The sequence below is a fragment of the Ylistrum balloti genome, unplaced genomic scaffold (genome assembly GCF_031769215.1).
Source record: "Ylistrum balloti isolate Yb309-2 unplaced genomic scaffold, AGI_CSIRO_Ybal_v1 Utg370242, whole genome shotgun sequence".
NCBI classification, from domain to species: domain Eukaryota; kingdom Metazoa; phylum Mollusca; class Bivalvia; order Pectinida; family Pectinidae; genus Ylistrum; species Ylistrum balloti.
In genome coordinates, this window is record NW_026782196.1 from 2,238,523 (window position 1) to 2,264,887 (window position 26,365).

General features: G+C 35.4%; 2 protein-coding genes across 2 annotated transcripts in view; one reads left to right on the top strand and one right to left on the bottom strand.

The window, feature by feature from the left end:
• LOC132552236 (large ribosomal subunit protein uL15-like) overlaps positions 1 to 26,365 on the top strand; it is a 33,708-nt gene that overhangs the window by 3,467 nt on the left and 3,876 nt on the right. The gene's annotated exons all lie outside the window — the stretch shown is intronic.
• LOC132552232 (DENN domain-containing protein 2C-like) lies at positions 245 to 24,709 on the bottom strand. The gene is made up of 17 exons (XM_060216381.1): positions 23,201 to 24,709; positions 21,646 to 21,771; positions 20,926 to 21,025; positions 20,114 to 20,187; positions 18,253 to 18,393; positions 13,207 to 13,292; positions 12,208 to 12,277; positions 11,492 to 11,569; positions 11,028 to 11,147; positions 8,910 to 8,972; positions 8,329 to 8,435; positions 6,772 to 6,949; positions 6,128 to 6,251; positions 5,469 to 5,587; positions 4,884 to 5,013; positions 2,164 to 2,249; positions 245 to 325 (listed from the first exon to the last, which is right to left on the bottom strand). The coding sequence occupies exons 1-17, from the start codon at positions 24,707 to 24,709 to the stop codon at positions 245 to 247; spliced, it is 3,192 nt and encodes a 1,063-aa protein (XP_060072364.1).

Genomic DNA, 26,365 nt, shown 5'->3' on the forward strand with positions numbered 1-26,365 from the left:
TATGATAAGGCAAGAAAGTAATGTTCTACAAAAAATATGACTGACTCTCAGCTTAAATCTGGCCACACAACATCACATCAGAACACAATACTTCTGGGCACATACAGACATGATATAAGGGAAGGAGTTCACAGAAAATCTATCTGATTTCCATTTAAACTTTATGATTTGTACTATGTACCGGGAACAATGACCAATTCAAGGTGTAATTCAGTTATCCACTAAGCCATTTCTATTTTGTATGTCAAACCACTAACAAAACATAAACAGGGTTGTCACTCGGCTGTTTAAACATTTCAACAGACAAATCAACAGCAAACCTCATCTACAGTATAAATTACAATAAGCAAAATAACTCTCTTAGTAAATATCTATTCTCTTTATACCTACAAACAAACTTGTGTGTGACTAAGGCCGGCTTGTCAACAAACAAACAAACAAAAAAAAAATCACACCATTCTGGAAGCCATACAACAATTTGATTCTTATCTCAGCTTATGTCGCTGTTTATCTACCTGTTATCAACTGGAAATTTGTTTCCATTAATTAATTGTTAATTGTAAGATAAATTGGACTCCTTAAAACTTAAGATTTTAGTTGCATCAAAAGACTTTCCTATTTCTGCAAAATCTAAACCTCAAAATTTCATAATCCAAGTAGTTACAAAAGTTTTTGAAAAATCATTTCAAACCAGAACAAAAAAATTTAATTTTCATGGTAAAAATTTGTGTTATTTTGAAATACATTTCATTATTGAAGAGATATCAAAGTTAAAAAAAATCTATTTGTTAAACAAAATCTACAGGTTTTGGGTGATAAGATTGTTTTATGTACCGTGTAATCTAAGTCCTCTGTATCATCAGATAACTGACATACTCTATACTATCACTACAATTATGCAACAAAATATATAGAGCAGCATTTCCTTCCTCTGAAACAACTATCTCTGTATCCTAACACATACAAACAATATGCACTCTGTTTAATGTATCTTAGTATCAATAGATTTTGAACCTAGAAACGATAGAGAAAAAATAAAACCAGCATTAAACTCAATAGCAGCATTGTTTTGACAAAGTTAAACTTTTACTGACTAACCATCAATATAACATCCCACAGACACAAATGTGACCTATATCTTGACCCCAAAACCACCAACTTCTTCCCTGTTTTACAATTTTAACACCTAACCCTGAACAGAACCATAATTGGTGAGAGCTGCTAACGTGTATGTCAATCGTCGTTCCTTTATCTATAATTACTTATATTATAGTAACAAGTGTAGTACGTTCTCAGGCCAGAACATGGCCCAACCCTCAATGATATCAATATAACATATAAATCTCATTATATACAGTCAGAGAGTATAAACAGGCATTGATGATTGTTACCAGATTTTGCTTCTGGTCACTACTTGCTTGAGAATTAGCCCATCTCCCAGTTTATTTTAGATAATCAATTGAGGGTCATTCATTAAATTACTTCATCAGCTTTTTGTGGCAAACTATCTGATTAAGGTAGAACATAAGTTCTAATAACACAACCAGTAGACGATTAGAGTGTGACATTTCGAAGACTACAGTCATCTTCATCAGACAAATGGCCAGTGTGGAGCGTACTAATACTGATGTACGTTGTGTAGAAGATGGTACGGAACTGACCAACTTTTTCAACTACACTATAATCTTATGAACACTAAGGTCGAAAACAGTGTGACGAGACAGTAAACAGATTATATACTAAAAATACAGAAGATGGTAACAATATACTGTAGTCAATTTGGCTACACTTTGTTATTTGTTTGATGAAGCTGACGGTGGAGTCATCAAAAGTCACACTCTAATCTTCTGCTGGTTGTGTTATGAGAACTTCTATTCTATTGACCTTACCAACCCAAAGAAAATGTTCCAAACTACATGATTCAGGATCATCATGTTTGCTGTTAACAAGTTTGATTTCTGAAATAAGGCAAGTACCCTCTTCAGCTCACTGTAAGTTGTTTCTGTTATTTCTAGAAGGTCACTGGGCACACACTCTACAGAAATGGACATATATACCAATCAATGCTTGGGTAGAATAAACATCGAAATATTTCTGAAAACAATGCTGATAATATTGTGACTATAATACCAGTATTCAATTATTTTTCAATAATTTCTTGACCTTTTTCTTTGTTTTTGGCATATTTCTGTCTCTCTTGTATTTTGCTTCTTCCTCTCTGAATTCCAGAATTCTTGAAGTGAAGAGTTCTGAAAAAAAACAAAAAAGTTGTTTATAGTTTACTGAAAGTTTAATATAGTAGTATATTTAATTTTGGCATAAGCAGAATTTCATACAGCTATTTCCTGTGCTTTTTCATACAGCTATTTCCTGTGCTTTTTCATACAGCTATTTCCTGTGCTTTTACATACAGCTATTTCCTGTGCTTTTTCATACAGCTATTTCCTGTGTTTTTTCATACAGCTATTTCCTCTGCTTTATCATACAGCTATTTCCTCTGCTTTTACATACAGCTATTTCCTGTGCTTTTTCATACAGCTATTTCCTGTGCTTTTACATACAGCTATTTCCTGTGCTTTTACATACAGCTATTTCCTCTGCTTTATCATACAGCTATTTCCTGTACTTTTTCATACAGCTATTTCCTGTGCTTTAACATACAGCTATTTCCTCTGCTTTATCATACAGCTATTTCCTCTGCTTTTACATACAGCTATTTCCTCTGCTTTTTCATACAGCTATTTCCTCTGCTTTTTCATACAGCTATTTCCTCTGCTTTATCATACAGCTATTTCCTCTGCTTTTTCATACAGCTATTTCCTGTGCTTTTTCATACAGCTATTTCCTGTGCTTTTACATATAGCTATTTCCTCTGCCTTTACATACAGCTATTTCCTCTGCTTTTTCATACAGCTATTTCCTCTGCTTTTTCATACAGCTATTTCCTCTGCTTTTTCATATGGCTATTTCCCGTGCTTTTTCATACGGCTATTTCCTCTGCTTTTTCATACAGCTATTTCCTGTGCTTTTTCATACTGCTATTTGCTCTGCTTTTTCATACAGCTATTTCCTCTGCTTTATCATACAGCTATTTCCTGTGCTTTTACATACAGCTATTTCCTGTGCTTTTTCTTACAGCTATTTCCTCTGCTTTATCATACAGCTATTTCCTGTGCTTTTACATACAGCTATTTCCTGTGCTTTTACATACAGCTATTTCCTCTACTTTATCATACAGCTATTTCCTCTGCTTTTACATACAGCTATTTCCTGTGCTTTATCATACAGCTATTTCCTGTGCTTTTACATACAGCTATTTCCTGTGCTTTTACATACAGCTATTTCCTCTGCTTTTACATACAGCTATTTCCTGTGCTTTTACATACAGCTATTTCCTCTGCTTTTACATACAGCTATTTCCTCTGCTTTATCATACAGCTATTTCCTGTGCTTTTTCATACAGCTATTTCCTGTGCTTTTACATACAGCTATTTCCTCTGCTTTTTCATACAGCTATTTCCTGTGCTTTTACATACAGCTATTTGCTCTGCTTTTACATACAGCTATTTCCTCTGCTTTTTCATACAGCTATTTCCTGTGCTTTTACATACAGCTATTTCCTGTGCTTTTACATACAGCTATTTCCTGTGCTTTTTCATACAGCTATTTCCTGTGCTTTTACATACAGCTATTTCCTCTACTTTATCATACAGCTATTTCCTCTGCTTTTACATACAGCTATTTCCTCTGCTTTATCATACAGCTATTTCCTGTGCTTTTTCATACAGCTATTTCCTGTGCTTTTACATACAGCTATTTCCTCTGCTTTTTCATACAGCTATTTCCTGTGCTTTTACATACAGCTATTTGCTCTGCTTTTACATACAGCTATTTCCTCTGCTTTTTCATACAGCTATTTCCTGTGCTTTTACATACAGCTATTTCCTGTGCTTTTACATACAGCTATTTCCTGTGCTTTTTCATACAGCTATTTCCTGTGCTTTTACATACAGCTATTTCCTGTGCTTTTACATACAGCTATTTCCTGTGCTTTTACATACAGCTATTTCCTCTGCTTTTTCATACAGCTATTTCCTGTGCTTTTACATACAGCTATTTGCTCTGCTTTTTCATACAGCTATTTCCTGTGCTTTTTCATACAGCTATTTCCTGTGCTTTTACATACAGCTATTTCCTCTGCTTTTTCATACAGCTATTTCCTGTGCTTTTACATACAGCTATTTGCTCTGCTTTTACATACAGCTATTTCCTCTGCTTTTTCATACAGCTATTTCCTGTGCTTTTACATACAGCTATTTCCTCTGCTTTTACATACAGCTATTTCCTGTGCTTTTACATACAGCTATTTCCTGTGCTTTTACATACAGCTATTTCCTGTGCTTTTACATACAGCTATTTCCTCTGCTTTTTCATACAGCTATTTCCTGTCCTTTGCTTTTTCATACAGCTATTTCCTGTGCTTTTTCATACAGCTATTTCCTGTGCTTTTACATACAGCTATTTCCTGTGCTTTTACATACAGTTTTTGCTTATTCAGCTCAAGTTAAGAGTTTGGGATGTAACAGGTTTTTGTAAAGATGATAAAATATGATTATCATTGATTTTATAACTGGTGTCAATTAAGTTTTTACTGGACTGGATTGAAGAGGAAGAGGGGTCGATCTGTGGGAGGAAACTAGACTACCTCCTCGCCTGTAGTCAGACATGTGCCCCCATATCTTGTTTGGAAATCAATCCATGGTTGTCTGAGTGATAACCAAGTGCTTTATCACTGTGTCACTAAACCATCTAAGATATGGGTTTGGATCAGATATAGCACTATCTTTACCAACAACAAATCTATCTCACTTTTCAAGCCTTACCTAGAGTCTTGCTGGTGCGTGTTTTTTCCACTTGGTGGGTGATGAACACTTCAAACATCTGTGTTTCTGTAAACCACTCCAGAAACTGCTGCATACTATCTGTCGGGGCTCCCTGGATAAAGCTCTCCTTCTGTTAATACAAACTCTGTACCATTACATCTGGTTACAGCTCCCCTAATCCCTATACTACTAGGAGTTTCAAGATCAATGGATATAATCCATTATAATAAATATATAATAGGTACTACTAACAACATATACTAAAAATATACACTGATATTCCTTGAAAACAAGGGCCATCAGAGACAGAGACAATCTTCATTGAAAAAATCCAAGATGGGTGCCTGGCTGCCATTTTGTTTTATTGATCAGTCCCAAAGTGCTTAAGTAACAAAAATTTATTTTTTTGACTGCAGATATGTACAAGTGGACTGCAGAAGAGTTAAAATGATTTGCTAATTCTATTATGAGACAAATCAGTGGAATCCGTCACATGACTTTGAAACTATAAAGATTCCTTCGACATTTTAATTCAGTCTGAACACAAAGTTACAACCAAAAAAAGGAAAAGATAAAACAACTTACTATGAACACTTTTTTCCCATCTTGTTGGTTATTTATGTGTTCTGTAAAATGTGCGATTGCTTCAACAAAGAAACGTAGGAACACTTCTGAAATCATCAGATTCTGTGCACTGGAGGCATCTGGAAAATAAAGTTACGTGTCCATTCATATGTTCAGTGACCTTGACTCTGATACTTTAATAAAATAAAATATTGGTACATACTTAACATTTTACTTACAAAAAGTTTGTTCTAATAACAAAACTCAATAGATACACGTTACAATGTGGTCTCATCTAGTCTCATGGTCACAAGCAATTTTTAAACCTGTAATGTTTAAGTTTATTTAACCTCTCATACATTATGAGGAAATTAATGATCAGTACTAAAATCAAACAGGCATAACAAAGGACAAAGGGGAACCTACATATGAAATTTGAGAAAAATCACAGATATTAAAACTTTGTCATGTGATTAAAAATATAAAACATTTCTACCAATCTTTACTTAATGTTTTATCACTTAAGTTTCGTGAAAGTCTTGTGAGTGTAATTTACTGATTTCAACAGAACTGTGGGTATACTTAATAATCTGAGTGTTGTCCTCATAGCTTTTTTGATGAGGGGAGAGAGAGATAGTGGGGGTGGGGGGCAGGAACTGTGGGTATATTTATAATCTTACCTGAGTCATTTTTACACATACTGAGCGCTGTCTTCATAGCTTTTTGGATGAGTTTCGGTATTAATGTTCCCTCATCACCTTGACTCCGAATCATTTGCTTCTTATTAAGGTCAAATATCACAATCTGTAAAAAAGGATGCCAGTTTAATAAAAATGCTTCATGTACACTTAAATTTTTTCAGATGAATTTTCTACTTAACTGTTGTGGATTTAGACAATGTCTTGATGCAAAACACTATACCTGACCTCATGTGAAAATGTTCACAGGATTCCTGAATCTGTTGTTTGTTTGGTGGATTAATTGCTCTATGAACAGCAAGGGTCATTTTGAGTGGGAATTCCTTGTAGTACAACATACAGGAGGCTCCACCCCATGCCGTCAAGAGAAATTACAGTAAAGTATTTTTCCCAAGGACACAACCATATGAACACAGACCAGTCCGTATCTCAGCTTCCTGAGAAACAAACTGAGCAAGGAGCATCACACCACACACCTCAAATCTTCACCTGAAGTTACGTAGGCTAACAATCGATCTGACTGAGCTGTGACAAAATCAAAATCAAAAATACAAAATCAAACAGTAAACAAGCACTTGAAATTGAACATCCTTGTACAGTCTCCAGTGGTAGGGGTAGAAACTTACATCACTGAGGGGTAGTTCCTGTACCCGTTGTAGATGAGTAGACAGGATCCCAATGAGGTAGGGAGTCGGGGAGCAGCACACCTCCAGCATACTCTCCGGCAGTACAGGTATGTAGACATGTTGCCAGTGAAATGGGTAGAGGAGGGATGCAAGAGCATGGATTGTCTGGGACAAGGTACTGTAGAAAATAACATCAAGGCTTCAATAAAATGGTCATTCTTATCATCATAATCGTGAATAAAGGAGATATTTACCTGTACTGACACCATCAATATACCCAATACTAATCAGTGGCCTTGACAGAAACAAAACATAACATGTTAAAGTACTATATCATCCCACTTTATCTTACAATCTAAATACATTAACAAGAAGCCTAGAAGCCTTGACAGTCACCTGAGTTCAGTAATATTGAGTATAAAGGTTAAAGGATAGTTATCAAGTGTCATGAAACAGAAATTGTGACACTGAATATAAAGTGTCAATACATGCATTACATCAAAACTGATAATTCTTATTTCCAGTAATAACCAATGTTATGCTCAAAAATACCATTTTTCTATGAAAATTACAGTAAAGTCTAAAAAAAAATTTCCTTTCCAGGAAGAAATGTGAGACTCATTGTGGTAATTAAAGCACCTGAAGATGCTTCCATTCATGAAGAGCATTTGATTCTACCATATCTGGATGTTGAGAAGAAGATTTTTTAAATTTAAGTCAATTTGACCCCTTTTGGCCCTGCCCTTTGGCCCCTGGGGGGCAGGGACTGTATAATTCATAATTTTGGTTCATCTTAAGCTAGGAAAGATTTCTGCAAAATTTCAATGAAATTGGATCAGGGGTTTTTGAGAAGAAGTTGAAAGTGTTAAATTGTTTACGGACCCACGACCTTAAAACCAAACAGCTGAATTAATCATAAGGAATTAGCATAAAACACCAATAAAACATCTACAAAACATCTACACTCAATTTCACCTGATTGTAAATATCAATCTCATTCAGCTTTACATAAATTTGATCTCTTTCTATTTACATATCCAAAATTTTCTGATATAAACAAAATCCTCTGACAGTAAAATATTATTATTATTTGTAACATCTTTGAAATCAAAGGACATTGTTCTTTAAAACAGACTTGAAATATCATGACATAGATAAATGTTAGCTATCTGACTGTGTTAAGACATAAATTTGTGATTGTTCATGTTATTAAAATAAAGGTATATGGAAAGTGAAACTCTTGGATTTTGACGATAAGACAAATAAAAACACTCAGTGTCACTTATAAGTAGTATGAATTCTTACTCAGAATAAGTTTGAGGTTTATACTGTGAGAATTTATGACATGAGCCTTGTAACATTAACGTCAGGCAACAAAATCAGCTGACCAGTGGCCTATATAGGAGAATGTGATCTCTTTCATATCAAGCCTGATTCATTATGTTGTTTGAGAGTCACATAAAATTTGATTAATGATCAGCTCTGATTATCACAATCCAAAAACCTCAGAAATTCAAAATATGAAAGTGTAAGTCAGATAGACATTGAAATACTTACCTAAGGTTTTTGGCACAAAGCAAAACACTTCTCTCTAAGAGAATACAAGCAAATATCTTAAGCAATTTATCCACTCCTAGTCTTGAAAGTAAAAATTCACGATTTGCCTGAAAAAACATGAAACAACAGATTAGATAATTTTTCATCATCTTAAATTCTGGACACACAGTAGACTTCATCCTTAACTAGATAATGTTGATAAGAAACAAACATGCCTGTTCTCTTATATCATTGTTAGATGAATTTTTAGAAGTTATCAAATGTGACATTTGACCTTTTAACCTTGACTGATGACTACCTTAATATTCCAAAGTAAAGACTTTGATCTTATGATACTATGTTGTAAAATTTGGACCAAATTTCTTAAGAAGTTCTCCAGTCAATTCATTGATTTGAAATGGGATGTTATGGGATTGGACTGGACAGACAGATCAATAAAGGCAATGTCTTATATATATGTTCCATATACAATAGTGACAACATCAAAAAGGTAAAATTCTCAATAGCTAGAGTGATTGTATAAATATGTATACAAGTCTTACACAGCATTTCTGTGGATGAAGTATGTGATGTAAACTTACATTATCTATTCTGTTGTCACTTGGACGAGTGAGAAACTTGGTACTCATTTCTCCATGTTCATCCTGTAGAAAGAGTACACACCAGTTATAGCAACATTTGACAACTTCAATCATCAGATAATTTAATAAGCAGATTAGCGGTAGTTACAGAGTGGAGAATCAGAAAATGGAAACGTAATACAAGGTAGTGGGAAAATATGATTAGAGGTAGGTAGATAGTGGGCAACATGGACAGGGAGACATAATGGTGGGGAAATATGATTAGAGGTAAGTAGATAGTGGACAACATGGACAGGGAGACATAATGGTGGGAAAATAAGGTTAGAGGTAGGTAGATAGTGGGCAACATGGACAGGGAGACATAATGGTGGGAAAATAAGGTTAGAGGTAGGTAGATAGTGGACAATATGGACAGGGAGACATAATGGTGGGGAAATATGATTAGAGGTAGGTAGATAGTGGACAACATGGACAGGGAGACATAATGGTGGGGAAATATGATTAGAGGTAGGTAGATAGTGGACAACATGAACAGGGAGACATAATGGTGGGACAATAAAGTTAGAGGTAGGTAGATAGTGGACAACATAAACAGGGATACATAATGGTGGGAAAATAAGGTTAGAGGTAGGTAGATAGTGGGGCAACATGGACAGGGAGGCATAATGGTGGGACAATAAGGTTAGAGGTAGGCAGATAGTGGGCAACATGGACAGGGAGACATAATGGTGGGACAATAAGGTTAGAGGTAGGTAGATAGTGGGCAACATGAACAGGGAGACATAATGGTGGGACAATAAAGTTAGAGGTAGGTAGATAGTGGGCAACATGGACAGGGAGACATTATGGTGGGACATTAAGGTTAGAGGTCGGTAGATAGTGGGCAACATGGACAGGGAGGCATAATGGTGGGACAATAAGGTTAGAGGTAGGTAGATAGTGGGCAACTTGGACAGGGAGACATAATGGTGGGAGAGTATGATTAGAGGTAGGTAGATAGTGGACAACATGAACAGGGAGACATAATGGTGGGACAATAAAGTTAGAGGTAGGTAGATAGTGGACAACATGGACAGGGAGACATAATGGTGGGGAAATATGATTAGAGGTAGGTAGATAGTGGGCAACATGGACAGGGAGACATAATGGTGGGAAAGTATGATTAGAGGTAGGTAGATAGTGGGCAACATGGACAGGGAGACATAATGGTGGGAGAGTATGATTAGAGGTAGGTAGATAGTGGACAACATGAACAGGGAGACATAATGGTGGGAAAATATGATTAAAGGTAGGTAGATAGGGGGGAAACATGGACAGGGAGACATAATGATGGGAAAGTATGATTAGAGGTAGGTAGATAGTGGACAACATGGACAGGGAGACATAATGGTGGGACAATAAGGTTAGAGGTAGGTAGATAGTGGGCAACATGGACAGGGAGACATAATGGTGGGAAAGTATGATTAGAGGTAGGTAGATAGTGGAACATCTAGAATGGCGGTCTCTATATAGTGATACAATGAGTCGAGGTGTAATTGTACAACCAGATCACAGGCTTAATGAGGCTCGACTGTAGACAGATTTTCATAAATATTGTCAGTACAGAACTTCATTGTCTTGTTTAGTACTTGTGTGATAAAATCACAAATATATAGGCTTGGTTGTGGAAAAGTATTGCTTTAGGATAATGAAACAAAATAACAACAGCTGACTAGTAATGACTACAGTGACTTTTATTTTTCTTTGGTTTCCTGGTGTTGATAGAATTATTGTAATGTAGATAGTAAAATAAAATGCAGAAGAGGACCAATTTATAGAGAGTACAGGGTAAGTGTCTCGAATTAGAAACTTTATTTATACTTTGGACAGAAATGTAAAAGTAGTTCGGGATATACTGGGACAGATGAGGCATACACCATTGCTTTGTACAGAAATACAGATCCACTCCTTTACTGACACATTGACTGTATCATTACTTTTCTTACATAAACTTGTCAAATACAATAATCAAAGTTGTTTAACAATTAATCATATTATCATTTAAATGATTCAGACAGTCATTCCAGTGAATAAGTGAACATGCTAAATATAGATTGTGTTTCATTAAATATACCATACCAAGGACCGTATATGTACAACATCTCCAGGACTAGGCATGGGTCGACCAAAAGCAGCAGCAATTAACTCCTGGGCATGGTACAATGAGTGCTGTCTTCTCTGCTCAATCTCATCTAAAAGCTAAGAAAACATCATGCTCTTAATGTACTACTGATTTACACAAAACACTCAAAATTGTCAAAGTTCAACTTATTGTAAAAAGAGCTCAAATACATGTACATAAGTACTACACATTACTGATATAGGCCTGTAATTATTATCAAGGGAGGTAATGTTTGTTGTATTTCTGTGGTTTTGAATGAAGAACAAGTCACTCTGAAAACTGACAACTGATATGTACACATTTTAACTCCAGTACTCGTTATGACAAGTATATATATAACAGCATTTGTTATATCTGTAGAATTTCCAACTGTTGTAATATATATTGACCTCAGCTAAGGTCATTAGCTTAATCATGATACCTCATTGTACATGCTAAAGGCATCTATGGGACTGATGATACAGATGACCTCGGGCAGCCCAGCTGGGGTCTCTAGTGGCTGAAAAAGCAAAACAAAATCTGTACATACATATCACATCACCATTTACACCTAATACTGCTTAACATTACCACTGACATGATCAAATTTTTCTACTTCAACTTTATATGTAAATGACTAGATGGATATCAGTAGGCATTCCTCACCAACTGCTTCTCTGTCTCTCCACCCACTGCCTCGGTGGGTGTGTCTCTCTCTCTTTCCATATTCACCACCCCTCTGTCACTCTCCACACCCACTGCCTTCTCTCACTCTCCACACCCACCACCCCTCTGTCACTTGCCACACCCACCACACCTCAGTCACTCTCCACACCCACCACTCCTCTGTCACTCTCCACACCCAACATCCCTCTGTCACTCTCTACACCCACTGCCCTCTCTCACTCTCTACACACACACCACCCCTCTCTCACTCTCTGCATACTGTCCCTCTCTAACTCCAGACCTCTCTCTCACTCTCTGCACACTGTCCCTCTCTCACTCAAGATACTTACCACAAATCTTCAGCAGTGCCACCAAAATCACCTCCTCCACCACCAGGTACTCATCAAAAAATCTTTTGTAGTACTCATACACTTAACACTCCCCACCCCCTCCCCCTTCCCCATCCCTTCCACCCTTCCACTTGATACTCACTACAAGTCTTCGGCAGTACCCATACACTCGTCCACCCTCCAGATTGGTTAGCACAAAGGAGTAGGACTCACTGTAACAGAGAATGATTTGATTTCATATAGCTGGTGTCTGATTTCACAAGGTTTGGTACAAAACATCCTTTTCAATAGAAGGTATAATGTTGTAGCAAGTATTAGGTTAGTATCCATTGTTTAGGATATTGGGTTATACTAAAATATATGCTACAGGAAAATTTCTGGTTCTTAGAAATGTATATATTTAAACATCAGATACAACTTCCTTACAAATAAAATATTGTCTTAGGTTGAAATTAGACCAAAAAAATTAAAATAATATTGTTGCAAGTAAATTTCACAACTTTAGCAACCTTCAGCGACCTTGACTTAACTCCACTGACCTTGAGTACAGAATACTTTAGAGACCTTGACTTAACTCCACTGACCTTGAGTACAGAATACTTTAGAGACCTTGACTTAACTCCACTGACCTTGAGTACAGAATACTTTAGCGACCTTGACTTAACTCCACTGACCTTGAGTACAGAACACTTTAGAGACCTTGACTTAACTCCATTGACCTTGAGTACAGAATACTTTAGAGACCTTGACTTAACTCCACTGACCTTGAGTACAGAATACTTTAGCGACCTTGACTTAACTCCACTGACCTTGAGTACAGAATACTTTAGTGACCTTGACTTAACTCCACTGACCTTGAGTACAGAATACTTTAGCGACCTTGACTTGACATTACTGACTTTCAGTACAAAATCTGATGTTAACCTGGACTAAATTCTACTGACCTTGTGTTCATAATTCTGGAGTGACATTGATTTTATTAGCCTTCGGCCAACTGAGAAATAATCTTGACTTGACATTAATGTGTACAGAATTTGACTACTGACCTCTGACTTACCTTAATTAAACACAAATTATTGAAGTTTCTTTGACTTTACTTTACTGACAAGAAGTACATAATGCTGGTGTAACATTGACTGACCTTGGGGCTGCTGGGGAAGCAGACTTGACATCAAACTCAGCAGCATCAGGGAAACAGAACTCGGGGACAGATACATTACTGTCAACCTAGAACAGATAACAACTAGATATAATATATTGTTGGTGTTGTTGTACAACTTATTACTGTACCACTAAAGTGTAACGAATGTTGGATGTACAACAGAGTGATGTTTAATATACATCGTACATCAAATAAACACAAAAAACAGACACAATTCATCAAATATTCTATATGTTACATTTTTCCTGAGAGAATATATGATATCACTAAAACACAAAACAAGAGGTTCCTGAGGAATCTTGGTGCCCACTATTTCTTGAATTTTATTTGTTCCTTTTAAGAAGTTGTCTCTTTTCACTTCTTTTCTCCTCTTCACTCTGTTTTTGATATTAATCATATGAAATTTGAAAATTCCAATAAGAAATCCATTTTGTTTCTCTCACCAATCATGAAATCACTTGGCACAACCAGGAACCAAAAAAATCTACTTAGAACTTCTTAAGAAAATGCAAAAACAAGAATTGTTAACAGATGGAGAGACCACCAGGCACAAATGGACAATGGGCCACAGACATATGGTGATTTAAAGTGGGCTTAAAATATAGTAAGTGAGTCTGTCCAATTGATATATATATATGTATTTCCTTTATAAGTATCTGGTATATATTGTACATCATATCTACATTTGTCTACATCGAAATCTTAAGGACAGTTAAAACTTAAGATACACTTAGAATCCAAAGTTATAATGATTACAATGTAATACTTTTCAACACATTTAATATGAGACCAATTTCAAGCAACAAGGCCTCAGAAATTATCACCAAAGACTGTAGTAAGTTTCCAACAATTCCTATTGTATTTCAATGAACAACTTTCATTACATCGGTATTTTGTCTAAACCATCACAAAAATATTTCACATTTAATTATGTCACTAAGAGTTATTTCATGATTTTCTATAAATAGGTCAGTAATGGATAACTTGACCTCTCTCAGAAAGAAAATCATTTTAGTAATGAAAAATAAAATACTTTTATTTCAACAAAAACAAAACAAAAAAACAACTTTTATCTAAACAATAAAGATAGCCTTTATAATGTACTCAGAAACATACTTTTGTTTGAAATACATTTTCATTTTTCTAAATTGCATCAATTTTATTAAAATATATTCAGAAATACGATAATAAAAAATGATGACTTCGACTAACAAACCGCAGCCTTAAGATATGACTCACGATTGACCCTCCTCGCATATTAACATGAAAATATACCCAACATGGTAATTTCTAATATTAATGTATGTTCAGCAAAGTTCAATAAGAAAAACAATCCAGCAGGAGTGCTAATAGTAACCCTGAGTAACTAAATCAATGGCGGTAATATTATCCTGTTGTATGACGTTTGATAGTAAAGAATTCAAAAATGAGGCAGCTCAGGTGATCACAAAACTTTTTAAAAAAATACAAAACCAACCATATTCATCAGACAAAAGAACATGCTGTGAGTCTACTATTATCTGTTGTCTTACTGCAGTATAACAAGGACATTCTAACCAAAGGGATACATACAGGTAACACAAAGAAACACAAGAACAGATATAAAGATAGTTAACTGATACAACAACGATAACGTGATAAATGAAAAACAATAAACATGGGTATTGTGCAAACACATTCTCTAATAACCACACTTATAAACATTCTGTAAAAAGCAAACCTATGGAGAACCAGCGAGCACAAAACTTTCAATCTTTGTTTAAACTGACATGCTTATCAAGAATTGAGGCATGCCAAGCATTCATAACAGCAAACAGGAAAAAATAGAAAAATTAACATGCTCATGATGTTCAGATGGACTTTGTAATCCAGCCACCATTCATCAAAATCTACCATTAAGGTACATGTATTTAAATAGCATGAAGGGAACAGCCTTTTTCTCAGTATTTCAGCTGGATATATTGAAAAAGAGAAAACTGAAATCATGGTCATTATAAAGAAGATGGCTGGATCATTGTGAAAGAGGAGTGGCTGGATTATCATGGGAAACAAAGATGGCTGGTTGATCCAAGTATCACTATCATGGTAATGACCAATAATGCTTCCACTTTCTATTCCTATATGACTCGGATCTTTACTGTAGAGTGAGGCAGAGCCTCCTAATTTACCAGACACCTATAACTTTCCTAACAGATATACAAGTAGTTATTGTACATTAAACTGTGAATCATCCCCCTCTCTCTCCCCCACCCTTTATCAATTTACTGTTTATTTAACAAATATAAAGTCTATAAAATCCATAGGTCTACAATGTTTATAAATATTATACCGTAATTCTTCTAGATTTGTACCCATTCATCTTGTACCCACGAGGCCGATGCATGATTTGTCTTTTAAAAACATTTTCCACAAATTTTGGTGCATGCCTGTCAAATTGTTGTATTTTTTCAATGCATAGAATGAGTAACACTTTATGTGTTTAGTCAGATAGATAGTTTGCCTGTTGTTGATCAATTGCTCTGTAGAATGAGTAACACTTTATATGTTTAGTCAGATAGATAGTTTGCCTGTTGTTGATCAATTTTTTAACAGCTAATATAAAAACAAACAAACAAAACGATGAAATCAATAATAATAAATATCAAGACATAAATAACAGCGGTACATAAATACCTAAAACTACAGTAACCAAGTAACAACATAGAGCACCCAAACTGTAGATAACTTACCAGGTCAGGCCCTAACCTCAATCGGCCCTCGTTATCTAGTCTTATGTGTGTCTACCAAAACAAGTAGTAAACAGCACCTCAACACAAGTCAGCATCACATCATCTAAAGATATCTCGCCATTTACATTTCCATAAAATACATAAACCGTTACATCATCCACAATCTACATCTTAGACTATTTTAACACAAGCTGCTGCTCGACTACCTTAACAAAATAACCCAGCCATGACAGCTATATCACAATACAAAACATCAAGATATTATTTTTCTAAACTTACAAATGAGAAAAAAAAACTTTTTGTGTTATAATTTATGGAAAAAGAATTGACAATCCTCCGAAATATATGTTTTTTACATGTTTTAATGGATTATTAGAACTTCATCATTATTACTATACTCAAAAAAATCTTTCCTCAGAGTTCGAGGTGTTAAATTCAGCAATCATGTCGTGTGCATAGCAACTGGTTGTTCAACTTACTGATGCTAATGGCTGATATTATAGATCAACTCTTTAAGGCTTGCTACTACTGTGTATAACTATATGTAATCCTGGTTTTTTATTAAACAATTTTCATTTTTATAATTACAGTTAGGATGGATGTACCTGATGATGATAAGCTGATGAAAGTGAAATAAAAGTAAAACAAATCTAGCCATGTTTTAGTAATGATAACAAAACATTTGTGAAGCTTGTATCTCATTCTTGATCACATCCAAAGCTCGACATTTGTGGCCAAACAACAAACATAGTATAGCTAATTCCACTAAGCAGCATCTAAGTATTCATTGTTTACCTGGTGCTGTCACACGGTACGTATACAATGCCACAAAACAACAGCCAGAATTTTAAAGTAAATAAGAATCATATGACTTAATTTTTAAAAAATCCCATTGTCGTCAAAGTCCCTAAAAATAATTATTAGTCTAAAGATTTACAGAATATGCATAAAATCCATTAACATTGTCAAATCATGAGTTCTAAGACTATAAATCTATTTTAAGTTTCCATAGCTTTTTGAAAACATCTTTTTTTTTTAACAAAACACATCTTTATACCTCTAATGACACACCTCACTATTATATAGGGGACGTAAAGACATACTCAGATAACAATGACAACTAAAATTAGATCAAGAAGACAGTATGGCAGTCATGAGATCACAAAGTCATGCCTGTTTTTCAGCAGCCTGACAGTTTCTAACTTCACACTTACACGAGACCAACTTACTTTTGTCAGGGCGTGCCAAACATAGAGTATAATTATAGGTTTGTAAGTCTGACATAGTCATTTGTCTAATCAAGCAAAACACAGTGAGAAAATTACATCTGAGTACATGTTTAGTAGTCTAAATCTTCAATGTCAAATGAAGTGCAATACAGTCTTGTTATAAAATTATCAAACATCACCTTTATTTTTTTAGTTTGAACTTGAGTTTTCTTACTTGGCATAAAAGCTATCAAAGCATAAGAATTAGAAATGTTGTAAACTTACATCAATAATCGTTATCAATATACTGAAAAAACCTTCCTACATTTTCAGTATATTCAAATGATATACAACTTTATCAATGAATTTTCTATAACTTATCTACAGAAAATCTATGTCTGATCACAAGTACCACACAGACACTATGGGAAATGCCAAAAGTAACAGTTGCTAGACTAAAAAAACCATCTGTGGGGCTTTATCTAATACAGAATATTTTAACCTCTTATTTTAACCTCTTATCATTCCACGGAGTTCAAACTAAAGAAACAAGGATGATGTTGGGGGGAAAGTTATCTTGTGAGAGACATTTTATACCAGTAAAATGAGGATCACATCATTATCTAACTACACAGAAGGTGTCAAGCAAGGCTCTAGCTTGAGTGTGATGACACATGTGTGATAATATTTTCCTTTAAAATATCAAGTTCAGTACATGTACATGTTATTAATAGAAACGTTTATATTAAGATACCTCTTCATTGTTAAACTAGAGCCAGGACGTAAATAGATATCCAGCATCATCACCGGTATCAAGTTGTATATTGACAAGTCAAGTGTAAAAAGGCCGTTATATGGGATAATTAATAAAACTGTATACATCTAAAAATAATTCTCATTATAAGATGGATATAGTTACTCTCTTATGACACAAATTAATGGCATGTGATATCATTCAATATTGTACTATCATTTCTAAAATGATACTAGTTGGGTGTAACAGTACCTACAGCAAGTTAAGAGGGGGAAATATGTACAAAAGTTAGCATTAAAATATGATAAAAGGAAATAATCAATTGATATATTACCATTTCAGGAAATTTACAGAGGATCTTAGGTTTATAGCCAACTTCCTCCTCTTTCTCCTCCAGGCCTACAATCAGACCATAGTCAAACATCTGTGGGTAGATCTTAGCCTGGTACCTTCGTGAGCCTCTTACACTCTTCATCTATAACAAACATATTAATCATGTACACACAATTCAACAGGAAATTATTTATCATCAGGAAGTGTTTGATTGTGTGCAAAATTCTGATAATCTATCTGCATTAATCAGAATTTCAACTTAGAGTGAAATTTACTTGTACTGTTTTTTTGAAAACAAAAGTTTTTTTTGCTCTACTTTTATGCAAATAAAAACAATATTATTTACCTGTCAAAATCCTGATAAAAACATTACCTTTGGTGTTTTAATTACAGTACATGAAATTTCATGACTTCATTTACATGTGTATCATTTACTTTATATACCATACTTATTGATGCTAGCTATTCTATGATGTACACTGTGGTGGGCTCTCAACAAGAGGTACAAGAGGCCTGCATTGCTCACCTGTGGACATATTCAGCTATTCAGTAATTTAACAAAGAATTTCAAATTTAGTAAAGCACCTAAAGACACTTCTATCAATGAAGAGCATTTGATTCTACCATACCTGAATGTTGAGAAGATTGAATGTTGAGAAGATTTTTTTTTTTAATTTTAGACAATTTGACCCATTTGGCCCTCATTCATCTGCCCCTTGGGGTCAGTCAGGAACAATATGGGCATACCATTAGCAGTCATCCTTCCCAACAAGTTAAACAACTTAAGCTCAAAAAGTTTTTTCCCCTATATAAACTATAGTAAATTTTACCCATCCCAAGGGACCAAGATCCACCATTTATACAGAAATTATTTAACTTCACCCAAGAATACTTCAGACCAAATTCAGAAACAGAGACCCAGAGAGGGCTTGGCACCCAACATTGTTTAATCTTTATATGTGCTTTTAAAGTTGGATATTTTCCCTTCTTTTCTCTTCTCTTCTCTGTTTTTGCTCTAAATGATAAGACATTTGAACATTCCTTTGCATAAATAAATGATAATCTTTACATGCCAAATCCAAAATGGCCATCTGGAAGCCATTTTGTTTCTTCTGATCAGTCCCAAAAGCAAACGAGCACAAGGAAAGACCAAAGGGAAATTTGAGAAATATTCATTTAGTACTTCTTCAGAAATAGCAATAACAATCTTTACTAGGCAAAACCCAAGATGGCTACCTGTCAGCCATTTTGTTTTTCTGATCTGTCCCAAACTCTAAAAGGCACAACTAAGGACCTAAAGAACCCTATACATGAAATTTGAGAAAGATCTATACAGAAGTTCTCAAGAAACAGTGATCACAAACTTTCGAAGTCAAAATCTAAGATGTCTGTCTGTAGGATATTGTTTTTCTGAGCAGGGTCAAAATCAAATTGGCACATCTAGGGACCAAGGGGAACCTACAAATAAAATCTGAGAGGTCCATTCAATACTTTTTAAGAAAAAGCAATAACAAACTTCAGAAGTCAAAATCCAAAAAGGCCACCTGTCAGTCATTTTTGTTTTTCTGATCTGTCCCAATATTAGATGGGCACATTTAGGGACATCATCAGATGGTGGGCTAAAAATCCAATCATTCCTACAGGAGGAGTAGGATTTTGAAGAATTTGTTCTATTACCCACTCCCACATCCAGTGAGCTGAGACCTTCAGGCCAAATTCGATCAAAATCTGTTCAGTGTGGTTCATGACTAGTAGCGATTTCTATGAAAAAGTTGACAGATGCTAGACAACCATAGCATATGCTTACCAATCCTGCAGACAGGTGAGATAAAAACTGATAACAAAAATAAAATTATATTTACCGTTCTCTTCCGCACAAGGTTACAATGTTCTTTCCTCTTAACAATCTCAGATACATCCACCAAACTGTCATTTTCTGAATGAATCAAAATTAATAAAGTCAAATATAAACACTATTCTAAATGTATTTTATACAAAATGTCTGGCAGCAATGTCATACTACACCATGGATTTTGAAACAGAGAGAAGCGTTTATCCACAAAATAATGTGTTCAAAAGTGTGAATGGTAAATTTATAACAGGTCAAATATTAACATAATACACCATTAGATATAATACCAGATTTAAACTCTGTTTATACATTGTCATATTGAATCAAGAAAAAAGACTATCTAAACGATGTTTTATTGTATTAATTACCTGCATTAGTAACGAGCTGATGATAATTGTATGGATGGAAGAGAACAGATTTTAAAGACATTTTAATTTTCTAAGTTCTGAATCCAGAATTTGATGTTGAATATCTAATTTGCCAAATTATTGCAAAATGGTATATTTCTGATGACAGTACAGAACGCTTTCAACTTCTCAGATTCTATAGAATTAGTAGTGACACAATGACACAGGGCCGGTTATGTGACTGAAGTAGAAGTATATAATGCTATCAGGTATTTTTCTTACTATATACACTAATAACTGATTCTCCAGCATTTCAGGAGTTCTTTAATCCAGATTTTCTTGGTGTTCTTACCGTCCAACCGCAGAGGTAAGGCAAATATTAAAAATTATCAGATAGCATGACAAGACGGGAAAACTTAGGTGTTTTATCATCAAACTATTCACTGATATGTGATATTAAACACAACTTTATCACCTGAAGGTTGCTCTGGTGTTTCCTCATCCACACTCCCTTCCTCGGTCTTCTGCTGCATAGCACGTACCACAGAAAAGGCCAGGCTGATCTTCAAACGTACCTGTAACCCAGTTCAAATATCATAATTATAAATCAACATAGCTCTTCAAAACAAATACAATTTCATTACTATATTTTATCTAACAATAATCCCCTCCGTATCTCTTGCTGTTTACTAGAATTACAAACAAAAATTATTTCAATGTTTCTCAATAAACCCACTCCATGAAATTGAATCAAAATCTGTTTCTTAATTGCCTGAACTTACCTGTAGTGAAGAGTGGAAAAACCAAAAATAGGCAGTAAAATAGGGTGAATTTTTATCCTATCTCTGGGAAACTAATATCCCTGGTATTATAAAACATATCAATTCAATATTTATTTCCAGAATCAGATTTTTTTCAATTTCAATTTTTTTAAAATTAGACATTTTGAATGCGTTAGTCCAGTGTGGGACAAAATAAACTATATACTTTAACCATTAAAACTATTTGAAAACCACACTATGTTGTGTAAATATATTGTATTGGTTAGAATTTATAACAGGTCATGTTTTGATATGCTACTTAATGAAATATTTGCTTAATTTCATTTGTGTACAGATTGTACATGTAAATCTGACATCCAACATTTAATATTGTTTTAGTTGTAAAAATTAGGTGTGATATATTTCTGCCTTACACTTTCCAGTTTTTTCTTTGAACTTTTGACATCCTCTTGTTTGCTTTTAGTTGGTGACTCTGTTTTTAGGAGTTTTTTCAGATTTCCCAACTTTGACCGCACTGCTTCACTGATGGGTCTGCATTTCTAGTATGAAAATAAAACAATAATATTAGTAAAATCCATCAGAAAGAATATTCAATTGTAAGCTGAAGTAAGTCTACCAGAAATATCATAATTGAAACATATTTAAGTTAAACAAAATATACATGTTACTAATACATAGGCTAATAGATATAATTAAGTTGTTTTTCACAGCCACATGAACTAGAAACACATTTGTCCACCACCCAGGCACTTAATGTAAATAATTTGTTTCCTAGCAACTCAGTGAGGGAAAATTTCTCCTTTGCACATTCTGTAGGGAGTAAGACTATACATATAGCTGGTAATACAAGGTTCCTGGGTTCCATCCTCAGTATTGTGAAAATACTGACTTCTGTTACAATGACACCCAAGGATTAACAGAAATATTTCACTTTGCTCCCACATTCATCTGTAAACTTCTAAAAACATGAGGACAAGTCCTTCTATGGAGCGTAACTCAAAAACCGGAAGTCCCAGGTTTGGTCTCTAGCACGCAAAAACTAGAAGTCCCAGGTTTGGTCTCTAGCACTCAAAAACCAGAAGTCCCAGGTTTGGTCTCTAGCACTCAAAAACGGAAGTCCCAGAGCACTCAAAAACCAGGATTTGGTCTCTAGCACTCAAAAAAAACCAGAAGTCAAAAACCGGAAGTCCCAGGTTTGGTCTCTAGCACTCAAAAACCAGAAGTCCCAGATTTGGTCTCTAGCACTCAAAAACTAGAAGTCCCAGGTTTGGTCTCTAGCACTCAAAAACTAGAAGTCCCAGGTTTGGTCTCTAGCACTCAAAAACCAGAAGTCCCAGATTTGGTCTCTAACACTCAAAAACCAGAAGTCCCAGGTTTGGTCTCTAGCTGAGACACTGAACACAGTGTGGCCATTATGATAAAATGTGAGTGGTTCATCCACTGTATCATTTCACCAAACAAGGTAGGACAGTACAACTACCATAAGCAAATACATAGAAGCACAACATAGCCTCATGGTCTAGTAGATGTTTGAAATGGTAAACCATAAAAAAGGTTGATACTGGTATCATATACTGGTAAATGTCTGTAATACACTGTGATCTCCTCCAATGTATGTAAGTATCAGTGTTAGATGAATTTGGGCAATTATCAAATGTGACCTCTGACCCTATAATCTTGACTGGTGACTATGACCACCTTAATGTAATCAGCTGTTGAACTTGATTTTATGATACTGTGGAGTAAGTATGATTCAAATCTGGGGCCAGGTTCCATGATATGACATGGATTCGCAATGGGATTAGGGGACTTACATGATAGGCCATGAGGTAACTGGATGCAAAGGATGAACATAGGTAATACATGTCAATTACTATATCCACCCCCATCATAAAATAGCAGGGGTATACATTACCACGACTTTCCCTGTAGAATAGGAAAAGTGGGAAAGTACAGTAAAATACTTACAGAACTAGCTTCTGGGTCTAGGGACTTTGTCTGTTGTAAGTGCCTGTGTTTGTAGGGCACAGCATATCCGCCAGCATCCACATAGATGTCATCTCGGATCTGTACGGGGTCCACATATACAGCCTCCCCTAGCATATCATCTTTTTTGTCTGCTACACACTCTGCACTTACACTTCGCCTCATCTTATTACGTTTCACCGGCGTGCCAGGTAAGTCCCAGTGTTTGATGTCATCCAAATCAACATGTTTTACTTTCATATCTTCATAAAATGGACTACTGACACTATGATCTCCATCTGGAGAGACTGGTTTTTTTGGAATAAATGGTTTCTTTTTTTGATCTTTAGTCTGTTTTTCAAAAGAGAAATCAGTAAAATTGTCTGAAGCAATTGACATAGGTCGTGTTCTTGGTGGCGGGGGGCGAGTGGGTTTCTTAGGTCTCGTCTCACGATCTTCAGAAACCATTTCCTCTCTACATGAGTTAACCTCGTCACCCTGATTAAGTGCAGATTTAACTGCTGGAGTTTTAATTGTTACTATCTTCCTATACACAGGTTCCGGTTTCTCTTCACGCAAATGTTTTTCTTCAGATTTCTTCTTTTCATCCTGAATGTCTTCAATACTTTCATACAAAACATTTGGTTTGATTACAAAGTCCACTTCTTTTCCCTTTTCACTATCTGGGTTCACTTTTACCCTGAGATAGTCATCATGAGCACCTGTGCGAGGGGGTTTCTTTGGGGGAGGGGGAGGACTAGACAGAGCATTTTTGCCAACATCCCATGGACTACAGTATCCCACACCAGGGCTCTCCGCAGTTCTAGAGTGATCAGGGTCACCATCACTTGACCCACTTGTGGGTCTGGATCGGGGTCGAATTGGAGGTGTTGGCCTTAAAACAACATTTGATTGTTTCTGCTCTGTTTGTTTTGAGAGATCAGCAGATTCAAACATTTTTGTCCTTTTAGACACAATATCTGAAACACTTTCGTCTGTTGTAGACCTGAGTTTTACCTCTATTGTACCCATAGAAGCATTCCTGGAGTGGGAGCTTGCTCTAGGACTCCTTTCCCTCGGTACAGGTGTAACCTTTCCTTGGTTGTTCATCATATTCACAGCTTTTACTACAGCTTCTGATGATTCAAAGACATCACTTTTAGCTCTTGACTTTTTCCGAACTGGTTTTAAATTACGTGTGACTGGCTGTCCTTCCGTCACTTTCTTGGCTACGATTGAGGGTGACTGTTTGAACAGTGTTGTAACAGGCCTTGGAGGACGAGTCTGATTGCTCTCCGGCTCTTTCAACTTCATTCCTTCTGACTTGATTGGCACAGTCGACAGGGGTCTGGGGCGAGTCAACTGTGGCCGGTTGTGATTAACACTTTTCTCAGACACTCCAAGCTTCTCTGGACTATCTGATTTGGATTCAAACATCTGACGAATATTATTCAGCTGTCCTGGAGCTAATTGTCTAACACTGTTCTTTTGAATATTTGTGTTTTCAGCCATATTTATCCAGCTTATTTGAAAAAAAATCACCTCACTACAACATCTTCATTAAGGGTCTTCTTCAATCCATTTTTGATCAGCCATTTTTCTAACACCAATGAAAATTTCACGTCAAAAATCTGAAAAAGAGAAGCATATTATTAAAACCTGTTTTACAGTAAAAAAATTCAACAGGTGAAAGGTCTATAGTTGAATAGATATTTGACAGCATGATTCTAAGGTAATTGTGACATTTTCAGCTTATTGAATTAGAGGACATTAACAGCATAACTTGAAATTCCTTGGAAATTGTATAAACATCACCTTTCCTCACAGAGAAAACAACAAATACAGGAGTAAATCAGCTTATAAGATAAAGTTGTCAACAAGAGTTTGGAAGTTGTATTTTTAAGATTGAGATGATGACTATAGGACATCTATATCATACACCTGCAGAAGTGGAAGAAAGAGGTAGCCCAAAAAGATGTCAGATCGGACACACCAAATTTTTAACACATAAGCAGAGGTATACAAACAAGATTTACCCTAGATAGATGCATGAACATCATCACTGGTGTTAAATTTATTTGCCTCACACTTAGGTTCAGATACAGGGATTCACAAGTGATAACAATTCCATTAAGTCATTTCAAGAATTTAATAGCATCACATCAACATTGAGGTTGAGGTGACAGCAACAAACAAAGCCCCAAGGTTAGAGAAAAACAATCTGAACCACTCAACTCTATCTGGAACCTCACTTCTTGGGTGAAAAAAATTCTTGTGTAATATAAGCAACTAGTGTGTTTAGCAACTGAAGAATATTCCCAAATAATTAGGGAACACCCCATCTCTGTCTCACTCGAAAGGAGGTAAAAATATTCTGACCTGATAGCTAGGATGCACTGAAACTCTAATACTGAAATAGAAAGGAGTAATGAAAAACACCTTGTCCCCATTGGAGTTTTTACTTACCGACCCCACGGGTCTCTTTATGGACATTCTACTAATTCTAACTCACTAAGGCTTGTAAGGTTACCTGCACTTTTAACTTTTACATTACATCCTCTAATCTCAGAAAAAAAAACCCTATCAATGTGCACACCTTTCCTTATAGGTAAGTAAGAAGGCTTGTTCTCTACTTACAATAAAGAAAATGTTCCCAACCTGGATTACAATATGTCAAAAGTCTGGGTACGGTTTCTATCACTCAGTGGGAGATGTGTTTCCCTAGTTCTTTCACATTCAAATAGCCGATGAAATCACGCTGGTTATGATATAAAGTCTCACATGTATTTTCTTGATGGGGAATTTGTTAATATTCAGAGGGGAAAGCATACCAATAGGGGAGATATACAACCCATTTCCGTTAGTAAAAATTATCCTGATGCTATCCTTTAAACCTGCATGTTCAATAACTCTATATACACAGTTTAAGTTGTCTGGTATACGATAATTAAAATGTCACCATTGGTTAGTACTGGCAATCAATTAATGCAACATTGTAGGAATGTATGCTGACGTAGCTACATGCATAGAGTACTTGACTTATTATCGGAAATAAGCACGATCACGAGGGGTGTATAATAAAAGTACCAAGATGTATTGTAATCGACAATACATGGTATGACAATTTATAAACAGCAGATCTCAAATACATATAGTTCACGTCTTCCA

Excerpts from the sequence above, each read along its gene's own strand:
- LOC132552232 (XM_060216381.1), bottom strand. The coding sequence starts at position 24,709 with ATGGCTGAAAACACAAATATTCAAAAGAACAGTGTTAGACAATTAGCT. Across the intron at positions 13,293-18,252 it reads TCTGTAAATTTCCTGAAATG|GTTGACAGTAATGTATCTGT; the intron begins GTAATATATCAA and ends TATCTGTTCTAG. Across the intron at positions 8,436-8,909 it reads GTGACAACAGAATAGATAAT|GCAAATCGTGAATTTTTACT; the intron begins GTAAGTTTACAT and ends ATGTTTTTTCAG.